The sequence below is a fragment of the Schistocerca cancellata genome, chromosome 5 (assembly GCF_023864275.1).
Source record: "Schistocerca cancellata isolate TAMUIC-IGC-003103 chromosome 5, iqSchCanc2.1, whole genome shotgun sequence".
NCBI classification, from domain to species: Eukaryota; Metazoa; Arthropoda; class Insecta; order Orthoptera; family Acrididae; genus Schistocerca; species Schistocerca cancellata.
In genome coordinates, this window is record NC_064630.1 from 357,172,055 (window position 1) to 357,196,989 (window position 24,935).

Genomic DNA, 24,935 nt, shown 5'->3' on the forward strand with positions numbered 1-24,935 from the left:
TCGCCACTGAAGATATTTGCCAAATAAAAGAAGCGAAAGGTGTATGGCAATAAACAGTCTTCAATTAGTTGCATGGACGGAACATACCTCCACGAATTTATAGCAACTAAGGGAAAATCGGAAAACAGAAAAAGACGATAAAATTGTTAATTTATAAATATATCCCACGAAAAAATTCTTTCGTCATTTATCTGACGTCCAACTTGAAATTAAAGCATTCTCGAAAGTCTTCAAAGCCGTGACACCGACATATTGCCAGCATCAATGTCGATAACAGGCAAAAAGCGCCGAAAGTCTCGATTCCCAGAATCATTCTGTATTCATTGGATTGTTTTGAAAATCAGCCTTATGCAAACACAAATTGTTTGTTTTTGTATTTACCCATACATGTTCGGATACCTGTGTGTCATCTTCTGTGGGTAAAACCTTTATTTCTTTAAAGTACGCTATCAGATTTATAATAATTTAATTGTAGTAGGCCTAAGAATTACAATATGTGCCATTTGTTTTGTTTAGACGCTCACCTTGAAATTTCATCGCTAGATGAACTGCATTATCATACACCGGCTTTTGCCCTCTTTTTCGTCGTTTTCTTGACAGCATGTCAGCTATAAGCTAGCGATGAAGAAAATTAATGCGTATTTATCAAGAACTGTTTCGTGGGTAGAGGTTATATGCTTTTCTGTACTTAAATACTCTTTTTCCGTACTGTTGCGTGTCGAGACACCAACCAGACACGCAACAGGACGAAAAAAGGTACAGAAACGCACATAACAACTACCCACGAAACAGTTCTTGATAAATACGCATTAATTTTCTTCATGGCTAGTTTGCAGATAACATGCTGTCCAAAAAAAGACGTAAAAGAACACAAAAATGGGTGTATATTAATGCAGTTCATCTAGCGATGTAATTTTAAGGTGAGTGTCTACACAAAATAAAAGCAAATGGCACATATTGTAATTCTTAGGCCTACAATAGTTAAATTATTATAAATATGATATTATACTTTACATAAATAAAAATTTTACCCACAGAAGATGACACATAAGTGTCGAAACATATTTGGGTAAATACAAAAATAAGCTAATTCTGTTTGCGTAAGGCTGATTTTTCAAAACAATCCAATTTTAAATCGCAAACCTAGAAGAACATGAAGAGGAGCTTCAAACCTTAGAAAAATGAGTATTCTATATTCATACTTACATTTGTGCGGAACTCTCACTACTCTTACTCGTACCTGGCCATTTTTTTTCTCTAAACGTTAGGCATCTGTCGCTCCCATTCTCGCCACTTTTTTTTTTCTTTCGGTTCTCGTGGTTCTTTATTTCGTGTATCTATGGTAGGCAATGAAAACCTCGTACTTCCAGCAACTAGTAACTCCATAATCAAAGAGAGATTTGAAAGTGCAAGGACTTTTCTAATCTGCAAATTACTAGGCTTCTGCTACACGTTTACACATGTAGCAACTTTCTGTTCCACTTTATATTATTTTTTAAAAAACTTCTTTTGATTCACCTGCAAAAATTAACAAAATGGAGTTAAGAGGTTTCCATTGCCTTCCATCTATATGTGATTTTCTGATGTCAACTACCTGCTCTCCAACGGCATTGAAGTTACCTTGGAAGTCGGAGTGCTGTTCAACAACGTTTTCAGTGAACCTTATCTGGAGGAAAGGCACATATGCACCAAATGTGGGAGCCATGACAGTGGTGCATATACACGTATCTCGCTGTCAAGCGTGGAAAATCGGGTGAAACTGTACTGTTCACGACTTTTTTCGAAGATTTGTACTGTAAACTTCAACGATTGCAGTATCGTTATGCTCATTTCAAGGACTCCCAAATGCCGTGGTTTCCTCTGCCATCACTTCAGACAAATGCCCGGATCGTTCTTTTGGAAACTTTCTTTTTACGAACTTAATTCCTTCGAATACCATTTATAAATAAGTAAGTGCAGCTTAAAGTACAATATACTGGATTCAACATTTCAAAACAATTATAATTATCATTAATTGCGCAGCAAAAAAACTTATCCTTCTGCCGAAAACCATGTTTCAATATCTTGTACCGCGTATGAAGTAGTATCTCAGTTTTTCGTAGCATTTTAATTACTAATTCGTATCTACGAACTGTCAAGTTTGTCTGTTTCGACTCCAGCAGCTGTTTGAGTGATTTTCTCTCCCCGGGGCTCGCTGTTGACATTCCCGGAAGCACGTGCGAAGCAAGGCCAGCACGAGCCGGTCGCGGTCTCAGCTTTCGCCGCAGGGTGCCAGATGCGTCAAGATTACAAGCGGGTTAATCTGCTCGGAAACTAGCTGTCAACTCAATTTAGGCCCGGTGACGCCATTACGCGCGCAATTTGCGGCCCCGCTGTCGTTCTGTGGATAACTCGCTGTTGCTGCCGGCAACTATCTTCCTTGCCAAATTCGAATGAATGGTTGCGCATCGCTTGACGGTGTAAGCTTTCCAAGGTAACTAAAAAACTAATCTTCTTAAGAAACTTTGTATGCTAATTCATAACAAGTCTCGTATCCGAAATATGTAGCATTTCACTGTCTACATAAGTAAAAATGTAAATCAAATGAAACTCTATGGTTCCAGAGACCTTTCAAAGTCTCAAACATCAATGTTCTACATCTACATTTATACTCCGCAAGCCACCCAACGGTGTGTGGCGGAGGTACTTTATGTGCCACTGTAATTACCTCCCTTTCCTCTTCCAGTCGCGTATGGTTCGCGGGGAGAACTACTGCCGGAAAGCCTCTGTGCGCGCTCGAATATCTCTAATTTTACATTCGTGATCTCCTCGGGAGGTATAAGTAGGGGGAAGCAATATATTCGATACCTCATCCAGAAACGCACTCTCTCGAAACCTGGACAGCAAGCTACACCGCGATGCAGAGCGCCTCTCTTGCAGAGTCCGCCACTTGAGTTTGCTAAACATCTCCGTAACACTATCACGCTTACCAAATAACCCTGTGACGAAACGCGCCGCTCGTCTTTGGATCTTCTCTATCTCCTCTGTCAACCCGACCTGGTACGGATCACACACTGATGAGCAATACTCAAGTATAGGTCGAATGAGTGTTTTGTAAGCCACCTCCTTTGTTGATGGACTACATTTTCTAAGGACTCTCCCAATGAATCTCATCCTGGCACCCGCCTTACCAACAATTAATTTTATATGATCATTCCACTTCAAATCTTTCCGTACGCATACTCCCAGACATTTTACAGAAGTAACTGTTACCAGTGTTTGTTCTGCTATCATATAATCATACAATAAAGGATCCTTCTTTCTATATATTCGCAATACATTACATTTGTCTATGTTAAGGGTCAATTGCCACTCCCTGCACCAAGTGCCTATCCGCTGCAGATCTTCCTGCATTTCGCTGCAATTTTCTAATGCTTCAACTCCTCTGTATACTACAGCATCATCCGCGAAAAGCCGCATGGAACTTCCGACACTATCTACTAGGTCATGTATATACAGACTGAAGCAACGGACGCAAATTTGTGACAGTCTCCTGCTCACTGGTCAGGTGCGCTAACCACTACGCCACCCTGGCAGCGTGGTTTTGCATAATTGCACGGACTACGCTAGCCTCCCTCCTCAATCAAAATTCCCATTCACGCATGAGCCAACTTGGTATTTCCCCTAATCCCGAACAGCCGGCCGGAGTGGCCCAGCGGTTAAAGGCGCTACAGTCTGGAACCGCACGACCGCTACGGTCGCAGGTTCGAATCCTGCCTCGGGCATGGATGTGTGTGATGTCCTTAGGTTAGTTAGGTTTAAGTAGTTCTAAGTTATAGGGGACTGATGACCACAGCAGTTGAGTCCCATAGTGCTCAGAGCCATTTGAACCCTAATCCCGAACAGAATTGCAGGGCCTCTCTAACTGTATCCGAACAGCCCCTCAGCATCGAACAAAACAGGGGATCCTGTCTGAAACCGAGCAGATCATTTGGGTTTGAATCCCAGCCTTGCTAAAAAATTTCATTCTTTGCTTCAGTCTGCATATATACATCAAAGATGTTTGAGACTTGAAAAGGTCTCTGGAAGGATAGAGTTTAATTTCATTAAAGCACCTGTGTCTGGATTGCAGGCAGGATCCCCCCTGTTTGTTCGATGTTGAGATGCTATTCCAGTACAGTTGGAGTGCCTCTGCAATGCTATTTGAGTTTAGAGGGAATACCAGGTGGGCTGAGGCGTGAATGTGAATTTGGATTGAGGGAGGAGGCGTTTTGGGGTAATCCGTGCAGTTGTGCAAAGCCACTGCGCCTCGGTGGCGTAGAGCTAGCGCGTCTGCCTAGTGAGAAGGAGACCCGGGTTTGAGTCACGGCCTTTGTATAAATTTGCATTCGTCGTTTAGTCTTCAAACATGAAAAATGTAAATGATTATTTATTCGAAATCGTAAATCTTCGAAAGGTCTTACCGATTGCTTCTAAATTTTGACACGACGTTGCCTTCCAAGCAGCACATGTTTTTATGTACCATTTTCGTAATGTATGTAATACATAAATAAATACTTAATACTAGTTAGTTCTAACTGAACTTTTCCTACTTAACACGTTGTAACACAGAAACTAATTACCGCACGAGTACCAGACTTGGTAGCATTAATGTCAAGGATATGGCGAAGAGAAATAATGCAGAATCAATACGAAACATGTCCGTCTGTGTGCTGGCTACCTCTCTTGAGAAACTGCGCTTCAGATTGTGAATGTTTCCCTGGTCAACCCTGTCCTTCAGGTAGCCCCACAACCGGAAATCACAGGGAGTGAGACCACGTGATCGTGCCGGCCAAATATTTGGAAATGATCGGCTGATAGTTCGATTGTTTCCAAATGTGTTTGGGAGAAGCCTTCTCAAGTGATGTGCTATGGGTCCCCATCCTGCATGAAAACTGTCTAGTTCAATAAGTCTCTCTCCTCTTGGGGCGGGTATGACATGCTGTTGTGGCAAAACATTGTTCCCGTACTGTACCGAAAGTCTTAAATGAATTTCTGCCCCTGATACGCCTTCCGACCACAAAAAAAAAAGTTTCACTGAACGTTGCTCTTCTTTGGTGCAAATAGACTGCTGAGTAGCCATGATAAACAGCACAGCAGCGATAACGAAACTAACCTTGCCGCTTGAATATTGCAAAGACATAACAACAAATAAACAAAGCATGCGTCATCAACGTAAAACGACAGTACTACCAAAATAAACAAAAATATAACTAAATTGCGGATAGTAATTGACTTACCCTCGTAGTTTACATGCTTCTCTAAACTCAACTTCCATGCCTCCATTATCTACGCTGCTTCTTGGCGCACGGGCTACCTACTTCTGAATCAGTAGAACACGTAGGACCAAAAAAGTGTTAGTGTTTTATGTCTGGTCGTTGCCAAACATAGTGATCATACAATGTTGTGGTACTGTGGCAGCCATTGTAAAACGTTATGTTACGTTCGAGATTTTGATGCTACGAAAACAAATACCTGGTCCACGCAGGCACTAACTAAGATTCCTCCTAGGAAAAGAAATCTAACATTCATAGGTGCACTAGCCACACCACGTGGACGACCGAGATAGGACTTGATAAGTTCGCACAGCTCCTCATACATCATCAGAAAATACGCACTGCATGCATCCTCTGCCGCCTGTTTCGACTCCCTCTATGTCTATCTAACCCCCTGCGGTCTCCAACCCCTCGCCATCTCTGCCCTCCATAATTCCCCATTTCCATCCTCCATCTCCTCGTCACCCCCCCCCCCCCCCCCCCCCCCCGTCGCCCGTCTGCCCCGAGAGCCGGGGGTTATTCTCAAGGTTGGAACGTGGTCTCGGAACCCATTTATATTTAAAACGTTTCCCTCAATGTTCTCCAAAACCGTTCTCTTTGTGTTGGGTGAAATTAATGAACAATAATGAACACCAGTAACTGTGATATGCACTCCCTTGCAGATTTCAAGCTTGCCTGTGCTGGAATAAGACATAACACTTTGTCATATAAAGTGCAAGTTATAAGAAAATAAAGGCAGATGAAAAAAAATAAGTAACCTTTTTATTTTTTCAGATCTGAATGCCATAACTGTTACTACTTTTTTCCACTGTAAGACGAAATGGTCAATTTACTTATTTCTTCCATTTGTCTCATTTTCATGTGATTGCCCCTTAAATAAGACCAGTGAGCTGAACAGTTGTTACATTGTTAGCAGCAGTCTACAATCATGTTGCTGTATGCGCATCTGTATTTTGCTCGGAGATGTGCAATAGAATACCTAGCACAATACTTTGGCTTGAGCCTACAGCAATATCTGCGAGCTAAAAGACTGGACATTGGCTCAGTTGTGACACTAAGGTGGAAAGGAACCATGTCAGCATATTTTTGGAACAAATATTTGTAAACCCGCGATGATGTCATTTGAAATCACCTGAATAGACTATGAACTCTGTTCATTTACATTTTAAAGAAGAATTTTGATGATGTGCATCTGACAAGCCTAAGTTACAATACACTGAGTTTACAAAAGTCGTGGGATACCTTATAATATGTATCGCACCTCCTTTTGTCCATGCAGCAATTTGACCTAGCATGGGCTTAAAAAGTGATTAAAAGTCCTCTGCAAAAATGACCCATGCTGCCTCTTTAATGATTCATTATTGCGAAAGTGTTGCCAGTGCAGGATTTTATGTGTGAACTGACCTCCTGATTATGTCCCATAAATTTTAATGGGATTCATCTCGGGTTATCAGGGAGGACAAATCTTTCACTCAAATTGTCCATAATGTTCCTCACACCAGTTGCGAACAGTTGTGACCTGGTGCATTGTAATCCATAAAAATTCCATCATTGTTTGGAAACATTAAGTCCATGAATGGCTGCAAATGGTCTCCAAACAGCCAAACCGAATCATTTCCAATCAGTGACTGGTTCAGTTGGACCAGAGGACCCAGTCCATTCTGTGTAAACACAGCCCGCACCATTATGGAGCCAGCACCAGATTGCGCAGTGCCTTGTAAAAAAAACTTGGGTCCATGGCTTCGTGGGGTGTGTCACCCATGAACCCTACCATCAACTCTTACCAGCTGAAATTGGGACTCATCTGACCAGGCCATGGTTCTCCAGTCATCTGGGGTCCAACTGACATGTCTCAAGGCCAGGAGAGGTGCTGAAGGCAATGTCACGGTGTTAGCAAAGGCACTTTCATCAGTCGTATGCTACCATAGCCCATTACCACTCATTTTTGCCACACTGCCCTAATGTATATGTTCGGTTATTTCACACAGTGTTGCTTTTCAGTTAGCACTGACAACTCTACACAAATGCAACTACTCTCGGTCATTAAGTGAAGGCTGTCGGCCACTGCATTGTCCATGGCGAGAGGTAGTGTGTGAAATGTGGTATTCTCGGCACACTCTTGGCACTGTGGATTTTGGCATTCCCTAATGGTTTCCAAAATAGAATGTTCTATGCATCTAGCTCCAGCTACCATTCCCCATTCAAATTTTTTTAATTCCCATTGTGTGGCCATAATCACATTGGAAACCTTTTCACATAAATCATCTGAGTACAAACGACAGTTTCATCACTGGACTGCCCTTTTATACTTTTTGTATGCAATACCACTGTCATCTGCATATTGCTATTGCATGACTTTTGTCACCTCAGTGTGTTATATATATGTGTGAAAACAGCTATTTGTCAAACTTTGTTAATTACAAACATAATGCAGAGCAGGGAATGGAGGAAGTGAACTCCCCTTAGCATGTGTCACAGGGGTAGAAATGGTGTGTGGGTCAACAAGCCCCAACTCCCCCCCACCCATTGCTAGTATTAACCAGATGCTTTGCGTTGAGCAGCTATCAAACGAGAAATGACGTCATTTTACTGCACATCGTAACTCACCATCTCAGAGAAGAACTAATTTTGGGTGTACCCAGGGAAGTGTGTTTTCACCCTTCTTGTTTATGTTGTACATTGATCTTGCAGGCAATACTAATAGTAGCCTCACACTTTTCGCAGATCATGCAGTTATGTGTAATTAAGAACTGCCTGAAAAAAGCTGTACAGGTATTCAGGCAGATCATGATAAGCTTTCAAAGTGGTGCAAAGATTGGCAGCTTGCTTTAAATGTGTGCTTTTTACGAAATGAAAAAGCATAGTGTCCTATGACTATAGTATCACCGAGTCGCAGTTGGAGTTGATCAACTCGTACAAATACCCGAGTATAAAACTTATATAAAAAACTTATATATATATATATATATATATATATATATATATATATATATATATATATATATATATATAGGGAAACATGCCAAGTAGGAAAAATATATCTAAAAACAAAGATGATGTGACTTACCAAGCGAAAGCGTTGGTTTGTTGATAGACACACAGATAAACACACACACAAAATTCAAGCTTTCACAACCCATGGTTGCTTCATCAGGAAAGAGGGAAGGAGAGGGAAAGACGAAAGGATGTGGGTTTAAAGGGAGAGGGTAAGGAGTCATTCCAGTCCCGGGAGCGGAAAGACTTACCTTAGGGGGAAAAAAAGGACAGGTATACACTCGCGCGCACACACACGCATATCCATCCGCACATATACAGACACAAGCGGGCGGGTGCCCACACACACACACACACACACACACACACACACGTGGAATGTTCCCCTCTACATATAACTACATCTACATCTATACTCTGCAAATCACATGTAAGTTCCTGGCTAAAGTGTCTAGGATCCATTGCTGAACTGTGTGGAATCCGTACCAAATAGGATTAATAAAGGATTTTGACTGTATGCAGAGAATGGCAGCATGAATGGTCACAGATTTGTTTGACCTGTGGAAGTGTGTTGAAGAGATGCTGAAGAACTGAAAGGGCAGACACTTACAAAGTTTCAAGAATAGGCTTTAAATAATGACTCTAGGAATATACTAAAACTCCCTTATGTCTCCCTCATACAGAGACTGTAAGGACAAGATTAGATTAATTATAGAATGCAGAGAAGCAATTAAACAGTCATTCTTCCCACACTCCACCTGTGAATGGAGCAGCAAGAAGTCCTAATGTCTAGTGGCTAGCGCTGCTGCCTCTGTATCACGAGGTCCCGAGTTCGTTTCCCAGCCAGGTTGAGGTCTTTCTCTGTGTGGGGACTGGGTGTTTGTGTTGTCGTTGTCACCATCATCATCGTCATCGTCATCATCATTCATGACAGTGGCTAGATTAGATTGTGAAAAAATTGGGACTTTGTGTGGGCTCTGATGACTGCACAGTTGAGCACCCCACAAAGTACCCTCTGCCATGCATTTCAGTGGTTTGCAAAGTATGAATGTGGATTGTAGATGTGGAGAAGTTGTAAATGATACCCTGGTTGACCTGCAATTGCATCATCAGTCGTACTGGAGTCAACAAATTAGAAACATAGCACAATGTTTAATATGTAATGCATACTACACACATTATGGCTATTGTTAGCTCCATAACATTAGCTGTGGCTGAACATAGAAGACTTGCTGCCTGAAGCCATCAGATTGGTACTATTTAAAAAAAAACATTAAATGGCACAATGCTCAAGGAAAGTTTGACAAGCTGTGGTGAGATCTGATGTGTAGTCTTTGACAGAGGGTAGCTTTTCTTTACAGTGGGTAGAGGGACTTGACCTGCTGGAAGCCTGATTGCTGATTACTATTTGTGATACAATTTGGCAGTAGGCCCAGTGGCACAGTATATGTCAGCCGTTTTTATTAGTCCTACTAACAGTGGAGCCCAGATAGACATAACAGGTATCTAACATTTAAAACAACAGCAAATTAATATGTTAAAAAGGACTGTTTAATATTTGATCCTAAAGCAGCAATGTAGTACATTTGTTGAAGAATAATATTAATTTATATCTGAGATTGACATCTTATTTTGGAGTGAATATGAGCTGAGATTAAAGTGTTTTGTTACAGTTTTGGTAATGAAAAATATGCATGTTCTTTAAACTAATTGTATATTATGTGGCATTTGGCAAAAGGCAGTTTAGCATAACCATCTTGCAGGTAACATTACCATTATTATTATTATTATTATTATTATTATTTAGAAAAAGTTTGGTGAAAGCTGCAAGAGCTATAGAAATGATAAATATATGCCTGTGGGGAAAAAAAATTGACTGCTGCTTTGTGGTTCAATAATCTATGTACTGTGTGGTATTTTCTTATTATGTCTTGTAAACTATGGTTGCAGCCTTAACTTTTTCACGCATTGTTGAGAAAAATCCAGGAAAATTTAAAATTGACAACAAGGAATTGAGCAGCAGAAGGAATTTTATAGACCAAACACGAGACGAAGTGAAGGTGAGAAATTTTGTTTGTGCTTTTTTTCCAAATATTAATTACAGATTGTCAGCTGTTAGATTGAATGTCACTATAAAGTTGTTAACATACTGCTGTTTACAAAATAAGTAATTTTCTGTTCTCGTTTGATGTCCTCTCTAGACAATGAAAGACAAGATGAACATTTCAAGAGGTAGAGACAGGGATCGCACTGCAAGACAGGTAATATTACGTTTAATCCCAGTCCCATTCCACAGCTCTTTGTTTAATTTTATGTAAGTCACTTTGCATGATTATCACATAACAGTCTAATAACATATCAATATTTTACAAGATATGAATAAAAATCCCCAAAATAACATTACAAGAATGAATGTACCGTAGAGCGTCGATTATCCGAACGTCGGTCAACCGAAATACCGCTTAACCAAACTGTGTACTCGCTCGCACCTGTTACTCTCCCACCCTAACGTCCATCATCCCCCTCACTCCCGAACCAAGTTTCCCACAGTAGTCACCGCACTGGGCCACCGCTGGCGGAACATTGCTTCTAATGGGGCCTTCACAAGGCGCTGCTGACCGGCTAAGCCGTCAGTCACTGTGTTTCAACAATCAGCACACTTCTGTCGGCTTGGCACTGGCAGTAGAAGTAGTGGCAGTATCAAAGCTGTTCACAGCAACAGCTGCGCCAGCTTAGAGTTGAGGCGTGCCGCTCCGCGCAGTTTGGATTGCGCGCCCCCAAGAAGAGCTTCTCATGGTGCAAACAGTCACCTTCTGTTCTCTGTTACGACCACTTGTGTGCTGCTGCGTGAAGAAGTGAACTTGACAATACAAAATTCTTAAACGTAAACTTGTTGTCCTTTCTGTGAGGGACAAGTACGAGATTATTAAAAGGTTAGAAGAAGGTGAATCTGCAACCACTTTATCCAATGAGTACAAGGTGGGGAAGTCGACAATTATGGATATAAAAAGCAAAAGATGAGCATAACAAATTTTATAGCTATACTTGATTCTACTGATGGATCAACAAGCCGTAAAACTAAGAAGCTCGCCACTAACACAGATCTAGATGATGGTTTTTACAAGTGGTTTACACAAAAGAGATCAGAAGGAGAACCTATCTCAGGTCCCATTCTGTGTGAGAAGGCAATGCAGTTCAACTAAAAACTTGGAGGGCCTTCGAACTTTAAAGCGAGCACGGGCTGGTTAAAACGCTTCAAGTCAAGACATGGCATTCTTGAGCTTACAATACAGAGATGCCTGTTTTTATGAATAAATTTACTGTACAGTACTTCCTTTTGGCAAATAAACATGTACAGTTCGATTATCCGAACAAACCAGTTTTCCGAACACCCATGTCCCCCAATTACTTCGGATAATCGACGCTCTACTGTACTTGGAAAGAATCTTCTTCTTCTTGGCTTCTAAGTGTCTCTAAGGTCCCATGCTAATCTCACATACTGCCACCAAATACTTTTGTCTTGTGCCATTTCTTGCTAATTACTTATACCCAGCCAGTTGCATATTGTTTTAATTTCATTTAGCCATGTATTTCCAGGTGTCTCCATTGAGCTTTTATGAAATGACTTCATTCCTAAATATTCTTGAAACCACTTGATCCTCTTTCATTTTGTTGAGATGGAGTCAGAACCATGCTACATTGGTTTGAGGAGCATTATAGTGAATTCACATAGATATCTCAGCAACCAAATTCACCTGATGTAAATCATACGGTACCGACCTCGGTTGCTGTTGGGTGTCATCACCATGTATGCAAATCAGTGGCCTGTTATTTACGCGAATTACATGATCTGTGTGTAGTTTAGTTTTAGTTTAGTTTAGTTATCTCATGTTCCATAGATCATTTTCACGATTATTGTATCGATAATATTAATATTGCTGAAATTTTTTAGCTACACATGCAACTACATTTAGAGGTACAATTCTTTTTTTACCAGTTTTGAAACAGAAACTCGTCCATGGAATAGAAGGAGTTGTCCAAAAGAAATGATTTTAAGCTAGATTTAAAACTTGATCTGCTACCTGCCAGACACTTTGTTGTTTGGCAAATGATCAAGGATTTTTGTTGCTGAATAATGTACTCATTTTTGAGTAACTGACAGCTTCAATAATGGATAGTAAAGGTTATTTTTCCCTCTAGTGTTGTACATATCAACATCACTGTTCTTTGCGAATTGAGATGGATTATTTATAACGAATTTCATTAGCGAATGTATGTACTCTGATGGTGCAGGTAAAATACCCAGCTCCTTGAATAGATGCCTGCATGATGTCCTTGGGTGAACATAACTAATTATTCTCCCTGCTCTCTTTTGTGCAATCAATACTTTATGTCTAAGTGATGAGGTACCCCAGAAAACTATTCCATAAGACATTATTGAATGGAAATATGCAAAGTACATTAGGAGGTTGATGTGTTCATTACCAAGACTCGCAATTGTATGAAGAGCGAAAGAAGCTGAACTTAATTGTTTGAGACACTCAGTAAAATGCATCTTCCTGTTCAAGTTGTCATCAATGTGAACACTCAACAATTTGAAGAAATCTACCCTGTTAACTGAGCCCCATTAATATGCTACATCAATTGTCAGTTGACTCTATTCGGTGTTCAAAACTCGATATAGTGAGTTTTTGCAAAATTAAGGGAGAGTCAATTTTCTGAGAACCACTTAATAATTCTTTGAAAGACATCCTTAACAATATCTTCATCTGCTTTTTCAGAAATGGGATTTATTATAACATTCATGTCATCTGCAAAAAGTACTAGTTCTGCTTGCTGAACGTTAAGTGAGAGGTCATTCACACGAATAAGGAACAGCAGAGGACCCAAAAGTGAACCCTGTGTGACTCCCTTTGTGATAACTCCCCATTCATTAGAATTTACCACCCTCCCAATGTTATTTGTGTTATTCAGCACAACTTTTTGCTTTCTGTTTGTTAAGTATGATTTAAATCAGCTGTGTGTATAGCCTTCAATTCCATAAAACCTGAGTTTTTCTAAGAGTGTGACATCTTGCTAGAATGCCCACTGGCTACCCCACTGCATTTCCCCCCCCCCCTCTCCCCTCCCAATGAAAATACTTTGGAAAGATCCCACATTGAAACCCACTACTTACAAACTTAAGACAATGCCCATACATCTCACTCATGGTAAAATTTTAACAGGTAAAGGAGACATTTAGTTTTCTCAGTAATTAAGTTCAATTACAACAGTAGAGCTATTTAACCAACTAACAATAGTGGTCTCGAAATTCTCTCTCCACTACGAAAGCACCAACTTTTATTATTACTACTACTAAGCCACATCTAATACCAATACCACCAAAACTTCACACAATTTCTTAGCTAAAACCAAAAATTCAAGTGGCCATTGGAACACTCAACGAAATTAAAATAGTGAATGAAAATTTTACTGAAATATTTCACTAGACACAATAAGAAATATCAGCTGAAAACCACTGCATGAAATTTGCTAAACCGCTTCAACACACAGAAAAAAAGAGGTGGGAGAACATTTGCAAAAAGTTTATTAAATCATTATTTCGCCACAAGCAGTATGAATCACCATTGAAAATACTAAATTTAATAACTGGGTAACAGTGCACAATCAATTTTGTCAGAATTTAAGAACCACTACAACTACAACTGCAATTGCATGCCACGAAATCTAAACACACTGCTAATATTTGGATGAAAGATTGAAAACTACTAAATTTAATATTCGAATATAGTGCCGGCTGGTGTGGCCGTGCGGTTCTAGGCGCTTCAGTCTGGAACCGAGCGACCGTTACGGTCGCAGGTTCGAATCCTGCCTCGGGCATGGATGTGTGTGTTGTCCTTAGGTTAGTTAGGTTTAAGTAGATCTAAGTTCTAGGGGACTGATGACCTCAGATGTTAAGTCCCATAGTGCTCAGAGCCATTTTTTTTAAACAAACCACATCTAGATCCCCTTTGTACCACATTGGTAGTGGTTGCTGTCTGGGTCCCTGGGTCCACTTAGGCTCTGCTGTCAAAGTGTGCAACCTCTATCTCCCTTCTGACAGGACACTCACAGCATCTGCCTCAACTGCTCTCTCTCTCTCTACAACTCCACTGTCTCCTCCTCTTTATAAGGGATTTTAATGCCCATCGCCCTTTGTGGGCAGTGCTTTCTCATCTAGTTGGGGTCTCCTCATAAACATTCCAGGAGGAATCTTCCATCCTGTGCCGTCTTCCTATCGTCCATATCAGTTGACCCATGGTTCTTCACTCATGAGTGCCGCCCCCCCTCTTTCCCAAATCAGCCTACCAACAATAGGGTGTTTATTCTAACTTGAGACAACTAACTCTATTCAAAATAATGCATCATAAGAAAAAAATGAGCTATGTGAAAAGTAAATATTAGTAAAAGGGTCATCTACCTATGCTGCAACTGGCTACTTCCTAACCACCCCTCCTGTGTGAACAGGTCAGCCTTGTATTTCCAAATGGGAACCCCCATTTTTATTGTATGCTCAGGTTCTGCATAAAAAAATATGTATGGTTTACTCAAGCCATTGTTTTCCACTGAAGGTGGATGACGTTGTAATTGGCAAATATCAGGTTTCCCGTTTCTCCAATTAAGAACCAACGCACATATTCATACATTTCTTTTGTGATGTAAATGTAAACCTTTGTGTTCTAATGGTTGATATTTATGTTTGAAATTTACTGTGCTGTTTCAAATTTGATTGTAGCATACAGTATGGTTACCTGTTTGAAGATCTGGTTAGAAACTACATTTTGCATGATCCAAGAACAATGATGTGGATGTAACAGTTTTCCTTTCCGACTGGGATGCTGGATACGAAAGCTTTACCTTTATATGTGAATTTCTCCTACTGCTACTTGATAAGTAGATTTTTCATCTAGCAAGTTACATTATATATAACCTCCTTCCCACCTCTGTGTCTGAACTTTTTCAGCCACTTTCCTTTTTACCACTGTCCCTTTTTCCTTCTTTGAATTTGTCATACGAGATTGGTTGTATTGTAGGTTCAGCATTTCTTAATGGATTTCACTGATGTAATTTCAGGGAGTGTAAGTTAAATGGCCAGTTAGTGTGTTCATTACTTAATTTTCTGATTATTTACATTTGGTCACTGTTTCAGTTTCTTTAGTATTTACGTATATCAATCCAATTAACTTTGGTGTATTTCACAGCCTCTTCTTGAGAACAGTCCTGTGAGAGTGCCATCTAGTCATGGAACAACAAAATATTCAAAACTGGAAAATGAACTGGACAGTCCCAACAGACAATTCTTAGATGATACTCTGCAGCAACAGAACCATATGCTCCGTAGTCAAGATGAACAATTGGATATAATCAGTGACTCTGTGGGAACCCTTAAAACAGTATCCAGGCAGATTGGAAATGAACTGGATGAGCAAGCAGTGTAAGTATTCATCAGAACTAATATAGAGACTTTTAGAAGTCAGATGTATTCTTCCGTAAATATTAGCCACTCACTTAGATTTGTTTCTTGTCGTAATATCCTTCGCACTGTAATGAAACTTCTGTTTCCAAAACAGGGAGATTTAAATCCTTTTTCTTTACATAATTCATTTTTCTATTTCACTTGTGTATTTTTATTGCATGGCTAGTTTCAATGACACTCAAACATCTTCAGATCTATGTAGTAGCTTATCTGATGTATAGTTCACATACAGGCACGATGGGTTACTTACGCAAGTACATAAATCTAAAAATGATTGTGTGTGATTGAAACTAGTCACATTGTAAAAAAAAAGTGCAACTAAGATGGAAAAACAAATCATATATAAAACAAATTTTAAAAATCAACACAGTTGCAGAATTCTCTCGCAATGAATAAGGTAACCATAGTCACAGTGAGACTTCATTTTATGAGTACATTGATTAAGATTTGCAAGAACATAATAATTTTTATGAAAATTTGATGGAAATATCTTTTCACAGGATGCTTGATGAATTTGGTAATGAAATGGAAAACACTGATTCAAAACTTGACTCTACAATGAAAAGAGTAGCTAAGGTTTTCCATATTTCAAATGGTATGTCTTCCATTTTTTTCATGTCTATAGTTCTATTCTTAATGACCATGCATAGTAATTGTAAGACAAGCCTTAAATCTTCTAACCCATATTCAACATCACAACCCTGTACTATTCCTGACATTATCAGGTTAACTATGTCTGCATGCTCAAAACGAAAATTTGAGTACCCACTAAGGAGAGCCCTTGTCCACAGCTAGTATAAGAGATTAAGTTTAAAGACAGTTAAATGCTGCATGGTAAGTTCAAGTACCAATGTTTTGGTTTAAAATAGATCCAGTAATTTATGAAGCATCATATGTAGATAAAACTACTTAAAATGAATGTGTTAATTTGTCACTAAAAAAGCAGTCATCTTCAATATACCTGCTGGTGATTTTTTTCCACATTGTGATATGGGTAATGCAGTTCAATATTTCTTGTATCCCTGACAACAGAAATATAAAGTACTTAAGAGATTTCGTGTGTGTGTGTGTGTGTGTGTGTGTGTGTGTGAGAGAGAGAGAGAGAGAGAGAGAGAGAGAGAGAGAGAGAGAGAGAGAGAGAGATATCTGAGTGCAAGTGCAGACACATACTATGTCCTTTTTAACTTTTACATTTTTTCGTAGATCGAAGACAATGGATTGCTATTGGAGTACTGTCGGGAATAATGGTTATTGTCATCATCCTGTTCATCTTTACATGAGGAGACCTACAAGCAGATTTGTGACAGTGCATGAATTTGTGTTTTATTTTCTTTATACTGCTGCATGCAAGAAGAAAGAGAAATTTTGGCACTGAGTGTGTAACATTCTTTGTGCAATAACTGTTACAAAATAGTTGTAAATCATTGTTATATACATTGTTGATTAACACTGGGGGAGGGGGGCTAGGATCACACAGTTAAATTTCTGATTTTTCATATGAAAGTATTACTGAAGGGGTGCTTTATTATTTATACAAGGTTTTTATTCATAGCTTATAGGATTTTATAAATTAGTTTTACTGTGCGTGTGATACAACACTTTACCTAACATTCAAAATATGATCAAGAAGTAAAACTGTACTTACAGTGTGTTATTACAAAGTACATACTGAGATTTAAATAGTGAGTCAGCAGTTTTGTTTGCAGTTTAAATTTATTTTCTGTAAATTCGCAGGTGATGCAAATAATGTATAATGTATATAATAGAAATAAAGAAAATAATTCTAAGTGCTGTGTTATGCATAAAGTTGCAAAACATTTTATTAACTCAAAAGACTATTTGGTGCCAACCATCAACTTAACCTTTAATTCTAGAGATAATCATCTGGTATGTGCAAAAGATGTAGATGACAGGTAATATAAAAACTTAATGTACTGGAATTATTAGTGTTACTTATATGAAAAGAGGATTTTCACAATTAATATAAGAAATATACCAGTAGACATATATAGATAAGGTGTGCATCTATACCATCTGCTTGGTAATGGATTTGATGAAAGAGAGATAAGTTTCTATGTCATAATTTTGTGTTGAATTACTTGCAAATAATAAGAGACTTTAATCATAGCAAAAGAAAAGTTCGAGATAGAATAAGATCCGCTCCCAACAAAAATCAAGTGGGACATGTTACTCAGAAGAGCTTCATGATATAAGTGAGAGCTTCAAAATGTAAATAATTTCACATTGTCACTTTGAAAGATGGCACAAATTTCAGAGGGTTATTTGTACGGGGAGAAATTAATTTGCATTCTCTGAATGTTCCATGTACAAATAAAATGTATGGACTGTGTTACTCCACTTTCCTTAGGTACTTATAAGTCTTTTAATAGTATGTAAGATTTTATTTATGCTTGTCTACTACAATATTACAATAAAGTAAATAGTTAAAACTGATCATTTTCAGTTATCCTCTAGGGAACAGCTGTATTATATTTTAATAATTTAAATTTATGGTGCTGCTACACTGTATTGTTATGCACACTCTTTACTGTTCCTTTATATTACAGTATTCTGTAGTTAAGTTTCTTTCAATGATACTTCATGTAATTTTGTAAATACCTCATTTAGTTGTGATTTATACTGGTATGAACATTGTGTAAAAGACTGACTGACATTTGCCTGCTTTAAATGTGTATTTGCATATGCTACTGGCATAAAATTTTCATTGTTTGTTTCCAGTACAAATGAATTGTTCATAATAATTAATTTTGAACTGTGGGTGACAGACTGCAGAATTTGACAGTGTCAAGAATAAGGGCAGTATCACACAGTAAAATAACAATTTGTAATTTCAAAATAGTGTATCAAAATCATTTGTTTCGTACAGTAAATCCACCAGAGAAAGCATTCATATTGCAGCATTTTTTTACCTCATCTAATTCAAAAATGAAACAAATTATACTTTACTAATGAATGTGTCGCATTCTTTGTAATTACTGTATAGATTTCTCTTTGTCAGCAGCAGCAGTGATAGGTTGAATGACTGTACTGCTGTTAGAGATAAATGGCATTTATGTGGACAATCGTTAAGTTTCTGAGATTCATCTCAATGAAACATGCCACTTGCAATAGGGTTGACACTAACAAAATGTTAATTATTAAAAGACACAGCTGTGTTAATATAATAGAAAGTGGTATCAGACCTCTTCTGTAAATACACTGGGTTTATATTTTGTGATGGTGATATGAAACTGAAGGTGCACAATTGAAATTTATTGGACTGAATTTCATAAGAAATGCACTTGGACCAGATAAGAGAAAATAAAAAACAAATGTATTGAATATTACAAGTATTTTTTGATTACAGAACATCTTTGGTTGCTAAATATTTATCATATTTTCAAAAACAAAAAGTTTGCTGAAAAGGAGCAAACAGTATTTGAAACTTAGATATTTGATAGGTAGTCTAACATTTCTTTATGTGAAAATACACAGAACACAGTTTATGTATATGTTAAAATTTCATTTATTTATTTGTGGTCTGGATTAAAAAAAAAAGCAGACTTTACTATATGTGCAATAAATTTACAAATATAGTCAGTTATTTTCAGTTTTATCCAGTTAATGATCCATTAACCTTAACAACGAGAACTGATATACTGTGTAGACAAAGGTGCAATCGATTGATACATGAGAATCATGAAATTTATGTTGTTGTTTCATTCATAAACAATGTACATAGTAGCTGCACATGACAAGTGTGCCAGTTGGTTGGCTGTGTCTTTTTTCCCCCTTTATACATACAAGTAACAAAAGATTCTCTCAAATTCAAAGTCTTATAGAACTGTATTATTGTGTTCTTAAGCTTTTTAAATAAATGTAGATTTGAAACTGTACATAATAGTTTAAAATAGGCTCTAAGGATTATTGAAGTGTACATCAAAGGTGCAAGCTTATGGTGGTTCAGAAGACAAAACCCCTGTATAATCCTACTGATGGTCCCATTGTGGTGAACAACATGTGTCCTACAACTACATTTTGTGCGGAAATGTTAAGTGAACAGTTACTCAATTGGGGTATTCACAGAAACTGAACTTTTTTGTCTTCTTATTTTATTTTGTCTCTCATACTGCTTATCAAAGTCAACTTTCTTCTTGATAGAAAAATGCGGAAAATTTGAAAATATCAAAAATCAAAATGGAATCGATTTTTAATTTCTGTACCATTTCTGTTAAATTCTATAATAAATTACAGAATGAACCTATATGGGCTTTTGTGAATAACATTTCATTTCTTTTCAGTTTGTGACAGACCAGCACTAATAACAGTTGCAACAAGGTGATGGAGTCAGTTTCCATAACCGGTAACTTGTGAGTGATTCCATACATCTCAGCAGTCTTACATGAATCAAATCTAAAGAATATCTACATAACTTAAAAAATGTGCTAATACATAACTTCAGACCTGCTGACTTTCTTGATGAGAAATGTAAAGGGTAAAAGAATGGATGTGCAGAATTATAAATCAATATCATTAACTTTGATTTGCTGCAGAATCCTCGAGTATATTCTCAGTTGAAATATAATAAATTTCCATGAGGAGGAACATCTTCTGCCCGCTAATCAGCACAGTGTTGGAAAGCATGATTTGTGTGAAACTCAGCTTACCCTTTTCTCACGATATCCTGTGATCTATCGATGAAGGGGGAGTCTATATTGCTAGATCTCCGTAAACCATTTGACACGGTGCCACTCTGCCAAGTCTTTGAAGGTACAAGTACTTGTAATAAATTTCCAGATATGCGAGTTGCTCAAACACGTCTTAAGTAACAGAACCCAGTACATTGCCCTCGATGGTGAGTGTTCATCAAACAAGGGTATTGTCAGGAGTGCCCCAGGGAAGTGTAATGGGACTGCTGTATTTTATATACACAAAAATGATCTGGCAGGCAGGGTAAGGCAATCTGCTGCTGTCTGCTGATGATGATGATGATGATGATGATGATGATGATGATGATGATGCAGTATAGGGGGGGGGGGGGGTGTTGGCATTGAGTTGCTGTAGGAGGACACAAGACTTAGACTAAGTTTCTAGTTGGTGTGATGAATGGCAGCTAGCTTTAAATGTAGAAAAATGTAACTTAATGCGGATGAGTAGTAAAACAAATCCATAATGTTTGAATACAGCATTAATAATGTGCTGCTTCACACAGTAATGTTGATTAAATATCTAGGTGTAACATTGCAAAGCAATATGAAATGGAATCAGCATGTAAGGATTGTAGTAGGGAAGGTAAATGGTTGACTTTGGTTTATTGAGAGAATATTAGGAAAGTGGTTCATCTATAAAGGAGACCACATATAGGACAACAGTGCAATGCATTGCTTCATTGCTTGGAGTATTGCTCAAGTGTTTGGGATTCACATCTAAAGGAAGACACCGAAGCAATTCAGAGACAGGCTGCTTGATTTGTTGTGGTGATGCTGTTGGTTTGTGGAGCACTCAACATCGTGGCCATCAGCGCCCACACAAGTTCCCAATATTTCCATTTCCAGTCCCACCACTTCCTGAATGGTAACAAGATGAGAATGAGGTGGTGGTGGTGGTGGTGTTGTGATGATGACACAAACACCCAGTCCCCAGGAGCGAGAGGGGAGAGGGTATTTAAAGGTCTCTGTTGGTTTTTTTTCCCCCTTAAATAACTTGAAAACTGCAGCAACTAGCAAAAATGTTTCCCAGTACAAAATTAAACAACATTAAATTTGCCAAAAAAAAAAGGATCTCATTCATTTTGTCTCTATTAAAAATAATATTGGAAAATCTCAGATTATTAAAAATAGTGTTGTAGTGGTATAAAATTATAGTTTACTATTAAATGGAGTGGTTTAAGTACAAATATTAAATTTGTGAACCACCTTAGTGCAGTAGAGCCATATTAAGGGATAAAACTGTTGTTCTGGGGGTGTAACAGGGTGGAAGGGTGGGGTAAAGGCTAGAAGTGCGAGGGAAGGTAGGTCACTATATTGTGGTTGTGCACTTCTCTCCTTCATAGGTCGGCAAGCTGAAGAGTGAGCAGATCATTCCCCAGTCTATCCACCCCACTACATCAAAGAAGCCATACAAGGTATTTCACAAACTTATACTGCTCCTCTGCAGTGCATCTTATGAATTACTGGTGGCACAGTGTGTAGACATGCTTACTGGCAGAAGTAAAGCTGTGAGCATGGGGTGTGAGTCGTGCTTGGGTAGCTCAGTTGGTAGAGCACTTGCCCACAAAAGGCAAAGGTCCTGAGTTCGAGTTTCGGTCCGGCACAAAGTTTTAATCTGCCAGGAAGTTGCATAAATCTTGTCCATTCAGGAAATGTTGACACTTGTGAGTTGGCTGCACAGAGTGAAGCTGCTTGCCACACTTTCACAGTATATCTTCCAAGGTGGGTTTCAATACGTCTGATGAAACGGGATTTATCATATTCAAGTCTAGAACAGTAGTCTGCTTTAATGCATTGCTTGACTTAAGTTGAAGTATCTGAAGTTCCATGACACTTAGGTGACCTATTTCTCTTGCATAGGGAGACAATTTCAGCCTCTGGGCCTTTTCAGATGTTGGGAGGGCTGAGGCTGGGTGATTATTTCATAACCTTCATGCTGTGAAAGGTATTTCAGCCAGTGACAGTGGAGACAGTAAAATCAACATTGTGGAATACATATTCACTGTATGTTACATCTGGGACAGGTTCTTCAGTGTGGTAGACACTTCCAACTGTTGAACTTTATATATAAACAGCTCACTTACCAGCTTCAAATAAGTACATAAGAAACTGAAAATAATTCCACTATGCAAACAAGAACTCAGTGAAATTATTTTGTTTGCTAACTTAAGAAAAGTGGACAGGGAATGCTGGGGAGTTGTAGTCTATCTGCAAAATGAAAAGTGAGCAGTGTTTGTGGTGGTGGAAGTTACCTTTCCCCAAAGAATGCTACAACTGCCATACAGAAACACTAAGCATCAATTTTGCCTCTAGCCATCAATTTTGCCTCTAGCAGTGTAGTACTGTGCAGAGATCTATTTAGAATCTGCCCATATGTGTTACTTGTGTTCGTAGTATTAGTAAATCATATCTGCACTCCACGTGGTGTTAATGAACTTTGTGGAACATAAACACTCCCAGCACTTGTCTGCACACTGCGTCACCAGTGGTTCATAAGACATGCCACGGAGGGTTGATATAACTTAGTGAAACACCTTGTAGGTGCTTCTTGTGACACATTGGGGTGGACAGAATGGAGAATTACCCGCTCGCTCTTCCATTTGCAGACCTATGAAGGGGAGAAGTGCATGCCCACCGTACTCCCTGATACTTATATCCCCCACCCCTACCCCCTCCATCCCACATCCTCCCTCCCCCCTGTTAAACCTTCAGAACACACTAATTTTATCCTTTAATATGGTTCTACTGCACTTGGACATGGTACACACATTTAATATTTCATTTAAGAGTAAACAGTAAACAGTAATTTTATACCATTAAAACATCATTTTTAATAATCTAAGAGTTTTTCAAAACTATTTACCCCTAGAGCTAAAATGAATAGGACCTTTTTTTGTAATAAAATGAATGTAATTTAATTTTGTACTGGGAAACATTTTCAATAGTAGCTGCACTTTTTGACTTATTCAAGGACAATGTAAAAAATGAGAACTTTAAATGGCTTCACCCCCATGGTCACGTCCCACCAGTGGGGATGTTTAGTATGTTGTCCATGACACTCCCTCCTACCACTGCACAAAAATTTATGACAACACAATTTTCTCCGTTATTCAACCCTTTTTGATTGTCAGCTGGACTATAAGTACAGAGAATAAATGCATGTTTTGTGTACCTGTACCTTCATAGTATGTTTCATTAATCTCAATACAATGCTTGGATCATATACCATAAATCCCTTGAAGGGAAGACTCTGGTAAGCAGAAAGAAGTCAATGGTTTATATTTCAAGTACTGTACTGTAGAATGACACAGAGTTATGAAATAATATTATATTAATAGTAGGGTAAGGTGGGATGAAGTGAACAGGGTGGGAAAAGTGGCCAACGCATATGTTTTACCTTGAACAGTGCTGCTGGCTGTTGAGAAGTGGTCATAGAAGTTATACACCATCATTGTGGTCAGTGAGTTTGACAGAGGAAGTTTGTGCCTCCCTCTCCCCCCCCCCCCCTTTTTTTTAGGTAAAACACTTCTGCTTTTTCAGTCATCTGATGAAGGTAAGTCATGTATGTTATTCTGGGTACCTCACTTATATGTAGACTAATACTTTTTGACAATATTAATGTTTAAATATCATCATTTGGATAGTTCCTATTGTGTCTTTTGGTTTGGTAGTTTCATCTGTGAACCACTAATGCCAACAGTGTGTCCAATCAGGAAAAGTTGACAAGATGTTTAACCTCATCTATGTTCTGTTATATTTGGCCTAATTCAAATACCTGCTGGAAAATAGCCTGCTGCAGCTGCCCGGCATTGTTTCAGATGCTAGAACATCTAGATGCCTAGAAAATACCTCCAGGAATTGGAGCAACTAATACAGGATCCTGCTGTGATGGTACTCGGTACATTACTACCTTAGACAGGGAAAAGCGCTTTCTATGTAAGCTTTCGGACAAATGTGTCTTGTTCATATATATCGTTCTGTTTTTCATATAAAACGTGTGGTATGATACCTTTTGATATGGAGATTCAGACCCGCCAACAGGTACAATGAAAAGACTACTAAACATTTAAGCTTTTACATTGTTTTCGACCACTACGGCCACAGAATCGTGGATCTGCACTACTCCTGGCAACCAGCGTTAGCGAGTGTGGTTGTGATCTGGGGACAGGTCCCATTCCCTTATTGTTTTGGAGAGGAACAGCTGTGTTACTCCTGATGTTGTGGTTGGGAAGCCATCAAGCATAACTGCAGAACATGGCTGATAGTGAAAGAGGGAACTCGAATGACATAATGGAACATCACAGACATCCTGTGTCTTCATGTGTTACCTCTCATGTGCCAGTATAATTGCGCCATTTTTCAACAGGACAGCGCTTATCCACACACTGCATGTGTGTCTATGAACTGTTTGCCTGATGTTGA

The 24,935-nt window shown here is 38.7% G+C and overlaps 1 protein-coding gene across 1 annotated transcript in view; it reads left to right on the forward strand.

The window, feature by feature from the left end:
• Positions 1–20,019, forward strand: part of LOC126187831 (syntaxin-6) — a 207,404-nt gene extending 187,385 nt beyond the window's left edge. The window contains exons 3-7 of the mRNA XM_049929133.1: positions 10,254–10,348; positions 10,490–10,549; positions 15,530–15,762; positions 16,305–16,399; positions 17,008–20,019. Coding sequence (XP_049785090.1) covers positions 10,254–10,348; positions 10,490–10,549; positions 15,530–15,762; positions 16,305–16,399; positions 17,008–17,084 — 560 coding nt within the window. The 3' untranslated portion in view covers positions 17,085–20,019. The remainder of the gene's footprint in view (positions 1–10,253; positions 10,349–10,489; positions 10,550–15,529; positions 15,763–16,304; positions 16,400–17,007) is intronic.
• Positions 20,020–24,935: the final 4,916 nt, after the last annotated feature.